The sequence below is a fragment of the Cephus cinctus genome, unplaced genomic scaffold, assembly GCF_000341935.2.
Source record: "Cephus cinctus unplaced genomic scaffold, Ccin1 Ccin1_scaffold0013, whole genome shotgun sequence".
In the NCBI taxonomy this organism is placed as follows: Eukaryota; Metazoa; Arthropoda; class Insecta; order Hymenoptera; family Cephidae; genus Cephus; species Cephus cinctus.
Window position 1 is genome coordinate 2,023,954 of NW_014332762.1, and position 8,687 is coordinate 2,032,640.

General features: G+C 48.9%; 1 protein-coding gene across 6 annotated transcripts in view; it reads left to right on the top strand.

The window, feature by feature from the left end:
* Positions 1 to 1,822: 1,822 nt before the first annotated feature.
* The window catches only part of LOC107265102 (hemicentin-2), an 86,499-nt gene continuing 79,634 nt past the window's right edge, over positions 1,823 to 8,687 (top strand). For 4 of the 6 annotated variants that reach the window (XR_001537120.2, XR_003058237.1, XM_015734227.2 and 1 more), the window contains exon 1: positions 1,823 to 4,022. Coding sequence is in view for 4 of the 6 variants with exons in the window: in XM_015734227.2 (XP_015589713.1) it covers positions 3,893 to 4,022 (130 nt within the window). In the remaining 2 variants the exon portion in view is untranslated. The remainder of the gene's footprint in view (positions 4,023 to 8,687) is intronic. The other 2 variants (XM_025080091.1, XM_025080087.1) reach the window with 2 other exon arrangements.

The following is an 8,687-nucleotide window of genomic DNA, read 5'->3' on the forward strand; positions in this document are numbered from 1 at the left end:
GCGGGTGGGGGGGGGGGGGGGGCATCGACTCCGGTAGGCGCGTAGATGTCCCCCCACAAAGTGGGGGACTCGTTCACGTGTGTGAACGTTATGCATGGGGATTATCTAGCGACCCTAGCGACCCTAGCGACCCGGTGGCTGCTCAACCTGGTGGTTCCTGCCTGCCAAGTCGAATATTTTTTCGGCTCGTTTCACCAGGCATTCATTGTCAAACCAGGAAAAATCAGCCTTCCTCGTGACTGATATATTCCCATTAACAACTGAGAAGCCACGTGTCACGTCTACGCGCAGGCTGCCGTCTACGTCCTACGTCTTACGACTTACGTCTTACGTGGCTGTGCTACCGTGCCACGGCGCATGGTTAGCTTTGTTGCCAAGAAAGAGAATGCTCGTCCGGGTGTATCGGATGCTGTAAAGATGAAGATAAACGTTTCTGCTAGTGAGTGCAGTTTCCCGACTCTGCTTCTGTGCATCGGGTACGTTACTGTATTATGCTTATAGGGTATGGACGTTAGACATTAGAGTCTAGAACTGTCGGAAGATGGAGAAGTCTATTTCGGAATGGCGATTATCCGACTATCCGACTATCCGAGCAGCCGAGCAGCCGACCGACCCGTTCGAGGAGAACCAGGGGGGGGGGGGTTATCGATAAACAACGACATAAAGATGACAGGTTAAATCTGACGCTCGATTGCCTTTGGAATTGCCGTACGGGAATTCGCAATTCGCGTTAAAACGTCCGTCGAAAGCACGGGAATCGCGTTATTATGTAAATGGACGTCGCTCTTCTCCATTTAGTTTTGCGATACCGAGGATTTTCCCCCGTACCCAACGTGTGTGTCGCTGCTGTTACTCTTTTCGATGCTCTGAACCTTCTACTTACTGTAAATTCCCCGGAACGGAAACTCCTTCACCTCATTCTCCCAGCCGTATCTTAAACCAAGAGAACCGGGATTCATGGCTTCAATTGCAACTTCAAGAGTCGCACTCAACCTTTGACTCCAAAGTAGCCTTATCCTGACCATCCTGACACACATGTGTCTCCGAATCGGCACTGACTGACTTCATCTACGGAAGCTACGGGCAACTGGATAACCAGATATCTCATTGCTCTGGATCAGTGTCCTTCGGTGCTACCGCCGAAGGTACCGTAGCGTGAACGTGCTTGGCGTGTGCTACTTCGACCGAACGACGGATTATCACGCGTCCGCAGACGTTTATACAGCTTCCGAATGCATTCGATTGATCTTCTCTTCTCTCTGACGAGGAGAACGAGGGTTCGCTCGATTAGCCGTCCACTAGGGGCTGCTGGTTAACCGGCACGTCGCTGAAATTCAGAGAGAAGCGGAGACTAGGCGAGGCTCAGGTGCTGGGTGCACGTTCCACTGGAACCCAGGGAAACCCTACGAGAGGTTTGTCACCATATCCATCCTAGGGACTTTCTGCCCCAGAGAGATTCCTTCCAATTATCTAACCACGCCTGACCCCGGCTGACCCGCCAGCCAATCAAGTGCCTCCGTAATTAGACTGTAGATCGTGGCCGATCTAACGAGCTACTTTCTACCTGGACGCACCTGAATAACCTGTCTACAAATTAACTCTGTCGTCGGGAATGTATTGGTGCGCGCACTCTGTGTGTCAAATTGCCAACCGAGCTCTATGTATTCTCATCCGCACTGTTCTCTGCATGTGAACACGTACGTTCTATGTGGCCGTCGTGGATGTCTGGCTGCCTGGACCGCACAGTCGGGTGTCGGAGAATTCGGCTCCGCCGACGAAGATTCCCGAGTGAGCCCGAATCTCCCGTAGCAGCGGGAGCAGTTTCCCCGCGAAACTTCGCCAACCTCAGTGCGATCGCGAAGCTCAGCGCGCGCGGTCATACCTAAGAGAGGGTGTAACGTTTCGTATCGGGGAGAAAGGCCAGATACCGTGAATAAAGCGGACTCTTCTTAAGAGGGAAAGGAAATGAAGCTGCTCAAGCGCTCCGTTGCTCCAGAGAAATGCCCAGAGCTCCCACGGATGTGCTCGCGTCACTGAGAATTCGTTTGGCTCCGACGGCGACACATTTCTTCTCTGTCTCTTCGCGAGATTCTGTGCTTCTCTATCTCAATGAAAGCTCCAAGCTCACCTGCGAAGCTTTCCCACGACGTTCCATAGGATGATAACTGGATCTGCGTGCGCTGTAAAGTTAAGCCTAACATTCAACCCGGAACATATCCCGAGAGACTCGTGTCACGTGTCAATACTTCTTCTTAACCTTCCATCGTCTTCTAACCTAATCTTCTACTCTTTAAACACTCTCTAATACGTCTATGAAGATTCGTCGCAGCATTTACTTGGATAGGGACGACTCGACGAATGCAAAAGTAAGCTTGGCCCTAATAGTTGGCTAATAATAATTGAGAATATTTGACAGTTCCAAGTGCATCCCTCGTGAGGTCATCCGTTCCGTCTGCATCACGACATCGCAGAAACCACAAAGTTCACTTCTCTCTCTCTCTCTCCCTCTATCTATCTATCTATCTGTCTATCTCTGGGCCACTCATGGATCGACCTTTAAAAGGGATTTCCGGACAGCGGAAGGACCGAAAGAAGTAACGAACCCGTAATTTCCTTTCTCCGACTCTCGTACTCCAAATAAGCTCCCTGAGAAGAATAACGAGTCCACCAAGCACAGCACTCGGCCTAAGAGTGCCAGCGGAGTAGCTACTAAAAAGTGCTGGTAGCGCACTTAAGGCAAATTAAGTATCTGCCGAACAGGGCATTGCCCTTCTGAAAAGAAAGGGGAATCGCGAGAAAGAGAAAGGCCAGGAGAATAGCTGGTGGGAGGCGCAGCGAGTGGAGAGACTGAACGAAGAAGAGAAAGAGGAGGCGGAGAGTGACACACGGGCGCAGCTTGCGCGAGTGCTGCTAGTAAGTGCTGCTAGTAACTGACGGATTTCTTAGGAAGTAGGAAAGAGCCGCGATTTTTTGGAGCGTGTTCTACCAGCCCTTTTTGGGACAAGCATTAGGGGTTCCTGAGCTACAGGGTGACGATCTCGTCACGTGCGGACGACAGTTCCTTCCTCACACGTAACTCGTCGCAAACATAACGTAACCCCTTCCTCACTTTCTATTTAGATTCCTTCCACTTTCTCCTCCCTCAGCTTTTCCATTTCAACTTGTCATCTTACATCTGTGTATTTCTCTACACTTTCCTTTGCTCTCCTGACATCTTCACTCTTTTTACGTCACATACTTCGCGAAGCTACGGTCACTTCGCGATAAGGAATATCGAAACTATTTTCTATCTTTCTTTACTTCACGGGCGTTGCCCGAGAGAAGAACGTGACAAGTTTCGCGGTTAATGTAATAAAGTGATTAGTCTTCCGACAGTTGGCAAACGTGGAGTCGTAATTTTTTATTAATAGATTTGAAATTGTAAGACAGATAGGTTCGCCGTTTATGAAATTCCAAGAAGCTTTAATAATCCGAATGGACGTTTCGTAATATATATCAAAGCAATTCTCATTAGGATAAACGTATGATTGATACACGTAATTCTATTTAATGAATTAATAAAAAGATAATATAAAAAAATCTTCATTCCGCATAAAAGTTATATTACATTATCCGCTTGGAAAGCTTGGAAACTCCGATCTCATCGAATAGTATAACCGCATTTAGTAAATGTAACGTTCAGTTCAGCGAAGTGTTTGGTGATTTGCTTGGTCCAGAAGAGGAAATCGTCCTTGAACCAGGGAATACTGGTCCATCCGTCCGTCCTCGGGAGTGCGCGAATGTGCGTCAGTGCCTGGTAACTCGGATTCCTCGATTCTTTGGATTTCGAAAAGCTACGACCTACCAAGAATAATGAAAGAGTGAACAGAAGACCAGGACGACTTTAATCAGAATGTTGTGGGCGTTCGTGATAACTCTTGTTGAATTATCGACAGTCGTCGTAGCAACGTCTCCTCGGCCAAGGAAGACGACGACCTCGACTCTGGACGACGAACCTTTTGGCAACGAGCTCGACAAACCAAGTAAGTAAATTTCATTGGTCTACATTAGGGCTGCGCCTCCCCGAGTTTACCCAGCGACCTTCAATTGCCCAGTTGCGTTTACCGGGTCTCCTAGATCCCACCTGACGTTCATCATTCTGCGAGGCTCAACGCGGAGTCTGGAACGACGGTCTTTGCTGAATGGGAATTTTCGTAAAAAGACGGATAGTGGCCACCCCCACTTTTTATAGGCGACTTATCGCGAGTGAACCCTCAGATTTGGCAGGATCGAGGAAATCCTTGCGTCCTGCGAGAAAAGGGTTAATGGCGTCATGGCATATATGTATCTAACCGCGGCGCTATTCAAAGGATTATAGTTGGACCTGTATAGTAAGGTAAAGCCGCTTTCAAAAGAATAATAAGAGAGGTGGTAATGGTAGTTCTCTCCTGTTCCCGATGCAAAAGCGCATCTTTTATTTATCTAGCGAAGGAAAAGATTTCGCTCCGGAGTTAAAGAGCGCAAAGTTTCGCGTGGACGTCAAAGCCATTTTTACTCTCCAGCTCAACTACTGTGGCTCCATGTATCTCGCTTGGAGCCTGGAATGGTGGAATGGTGCACGTGCGGTGGAGTCTATAGCAGCACGCAAAGAGTCGAGAAATGAGCCACCTCGCGCGCGCCTCCCTCCGGAGCCTAGGAGGCATGGGAGGCATGGGAGGCATGGGAGGCATGGGGGGCATGGGGGGCATGGGAGGCATGGGAGAAGCGCACAGGGTGGATTAGGGTGCAAGGCGGTTCGGGCCAGCCAAGTGGTTTCGTTAGCTGCTATAATTAATATAATTAATAGGCAGCAAGTAATTACGAAACGGCATTAGTTGCAGACGCGTTGCGTCGGATGAGACGTTGCCATTTCTGCGGAACGACGTACATTGCAGAATTGGTGAATACAAGTAAAAGAGGTGCGCGACTGACTGGGAGGGAAAAGGCAAATGGCGGGATGGAAGGTAACGATAATAAGTGAGTACACGTGTACAGTGCCGGAGCGTTAGCGAAGCTGGTTGAGGCTCAAGTGGGTGACGATCGTCTCGTTGGAACAGCTGCTTAATTAATACCGCGGCATCCCGATGACGGATTAACGAGGGAAATACCTTGTCTCGTTTATTGCTCCCACTCCTACACGTTATAACGTCGTGGGACACCGCAATGAAACCAGACTATTTAGATATGTATGAATAGTCCGACGCCGACCAGGAACGTATAATTAATGTGCGACAGAGACAAATGGTTAATTAATTATGATATGGAAATTGGTCGCGCCCCGGATCCTTGGGTCGACTGTTCTCTTTCTCTCTCTCTCCCCAATTTTATTTTTAGCTTCGACTTTTTTTATTGCCTCGTCTTACGATTTGCATTGCACGTTGCGCTCCCCGCGCTGGCGAGGATCGCTTGATGCGCCTCTGAATTATATCCTCCTTAGCCATTCCATAATTCTTCTCAGCCGCCTTCCACGCCTCCTTCCCCCTACAGCTTTCCAGCTTCCGGAGAGAAACAAGTAGCGCGTCAATATTCCTATGCAGAAATCGTTGCTGATCCCAGAGGAGTGTACCTATTCGTATCGGGAAGAGGAAAACAAAAAGTGGGAGATTTCGTGATATCCCAATAAGGATATCGGCAAATAAAAAGCTGCAATCGCGATTAGAGCATGAAATAGGATTGCGTGCGAGTGACTGAGGAAAGTGGGATATTTCCCACTAGCAGTTTGAATGAGCTCAGCCACGAAGAGGTACCTGTATCTGATATAGCAGATTTCCTGAGGGTGAAGGTAGAGCTACAAAGTTCCCTTCTATGCGCGAGGAATAGAATAGGGGCGAGTGTGTGCGTGAGAGAGAGAGAGAGAGAGAGAGACATCGATATAGGGATCAGAAGGTTAGAGATCAAGTTGAAGGATAACAGAAAGGATAGAATGTCCTTCTACGTCTAGCATGCGACTGTAGTGGCGGTAGGGTTCTGTCTGTCGGGTGACTTCGGATGACTGGCTGGCTTACTCACTGGTAGACTCGGATTTGGCATCCCTTTGGTACGTAAAAGAGGATTCGGTCTCGAAATAGCTTTACCTTGAGGGCTAACTATCGGGTTAACGATAACCTCGTTGTCGAGTAGCAGTGAGCATTCTCCGGGGGAAGTCCTGCCAAGTCCTCCAGGACCCACTGATGCTGCGCCTTCCATATCCGGTTAACACTAACGCGATTACTAAATCGTACTGCCGTACGAGCGGGAGATTCTTCAAGAAAACAAAAGGAGTGAAAAACGTCGACCAACCTGAATCTATTGAGTCGTAACGTTCTCCTCATAGCCTTTATAATTTAGCTTCCTTTATAATTCCGAAACTTTTCCCAATTTTTTCTATGTTCATCCCCTTCAACGCCGACCTCCACTATACAGCACATACATGCCCGCAGCTACCCTCTGTGTACATTTGGGCGTAGGTCCCTACGAATGAAAATCGGGCAATTTAATGAAGCCGCGTACACAAGCGAGGATGGTCGCGCGACCGCTTGGCAATTTGTTTCCCCTGTTATTTAGCGGCACGTGTCGGGCTTAAAGGTATGCCGCTACGAGAGGGTAACTGGCAAGTGAACAAAAAAAAAACGGTCCAGGCAAATTTCACTGGAATGGCTTTGTTTACTCGCCGTTAAGTTTGGCAGGCTTTCGCGTGATGCTGTCTCTCCTTCGTTTGTTGGACGGGCGGCGGGGGGTGGCGGGGGTCGAAGGGAGAGGATCCACAGAAGAAGGAAGGAAGGAAAGAGAGACAGAGAGAGAGAGAGAGGGGGGGGTAGAACGAACAAATCAAGGTCTGACGTGTGTCCCACTACTGCCGATAAATATACAGCCCTTGAAGGGTCTAAAAGGGGTAGAGACGGGGCCAGGGCAGCACGGCCGAATGGCACTGGGGCAATAAGGCGCTAAGTTAGACGAGCAAACGGGGATGAAATACCGTGTAAATTAGACCCGGAGGCCAGACAACCCTTACGGTCTCTTCTAGTTCCCCCCGCCGCCGCCGCCGCACTCTCCTCTTCCTTGCCCTATCGTTGTTAGGGATGTTTTAGATAAAAATTTGCCACGTTTATCACGTTCTCCCAATTAAGGAACTGACAATAACGGACCAACCCTCTTCTACGGCACTCGGAACGGTCTCTCGTCCACCTCGCACGAATTAATAGTTAAACTATTTACTTTTATCACGTCGTTACTGCCTACCCAGAGGAATCGTAGTCCCGGCGACCCCTGGACCTCTCTCGAGCGAGTCACCCTTACGTCGTAGTAATTTCTCTGATGGAAACCTTCTCCTCTCCGGCCTCACTCCGATTGATTTTCACAAGCCCCTAAGTATACTTTTATATACACCCGTATGCGTGGATGCGCGTGTACGGCCCTGGCAGCCCGAGAATCGCCGCACGTGAATTCTACGGGACGTTATTCTCCCAGGAGGATGGGTCGTCACACTAGCGGTGCTTGGGGGGCGGCTGCGAACCGGGTGTTTTGTTTCCACGTGAAACGTGAGATCGTGACAATTATTATGGAAGCGAGTAGACCCGACGTAAAATGGTGGGAACCTGCGGAGAAAATAGTTCGTGCTTCAGTTTTGTTCTCGCTTGTTCGCTGTGCTACGTCCGGACGTGATTTGTTCTCTTCCAGTTTCCAGCTGACTTTTGGCTCCTTACTCGCGAGATTTACACTTACGCGGCGCCTGGTTCGCATGGCTGCCGTTGCCAGTGTCTATGGAGCTGCGGATGGCAACCGGACTAGCCCTGAACTTCTGCAGTTGGTACTGGTTGCCCAGAGACGTAGCCGAGGGTGCAGCCAACAGTCGAGGTTGTTCGAAACAACGATCAGACCCCTTAACGAGTGTTTAAACTAAGCTTGTTAAACTGCATATCCTGGAGGGTGCCGGAGCGAAACGACCTTCGGGCCGGATACTGAGCAATACAGCCACCCTTTTATTGTCCTACCGAACTCCCGCCATTCCTATTGCTCAGTTCACTTGCACATCACTCTTCATTTTCTTACAATGTCTACGAGCCTCTTTGGCATAGCGTTTGCATTGCGAAGGTTTCAAGCGAATAGAAAAATGATTGCATCCTGACCTACGTAAGAAGATACATACATATGTATCTTCAGTATGTAGCTCGAGCAGAATAAAAGATGGTTGCGCGTAGCTACACTCTTGCCTGCAGCCTTTACTGGGACCATCGATGTCAGAGAGGAGATACAAGGGGAAGAGTAAAGAGTGCGTGCGGCAACTACATTGGAAACGACAAGAATACGAGGAAAGTTCATTTCTATCGTATCGCGAATGGCGCACGTCAGGGAAATCACCCGAAGGGAGTGCAGAAACAGGTTTTTTTTATCTATCGGGTAATTCAGTAAATTCACGCGGAACCAGTAAAAATATTTACAAGGCTCGTTCAATGATATCGAGAAGAAGCCAGAACAGAGGGCGCGGAGTAGCATTTGTGAATACGTTTCAAAAACTGGGATTCAGGAAAACCAACGAGAAAAAGAGGAAGAGAGATACACGCGGAACGAAGGAAAATAATAAAAATCCAGGCTTAAAGAGGAAAAACATTGGTGCGCGCATATTTCAATTGTCGCGCGAACGGTTCGCGCCGCGAGTGTGTCTCTCGACAATTTTACCTGACGAAGGGTGG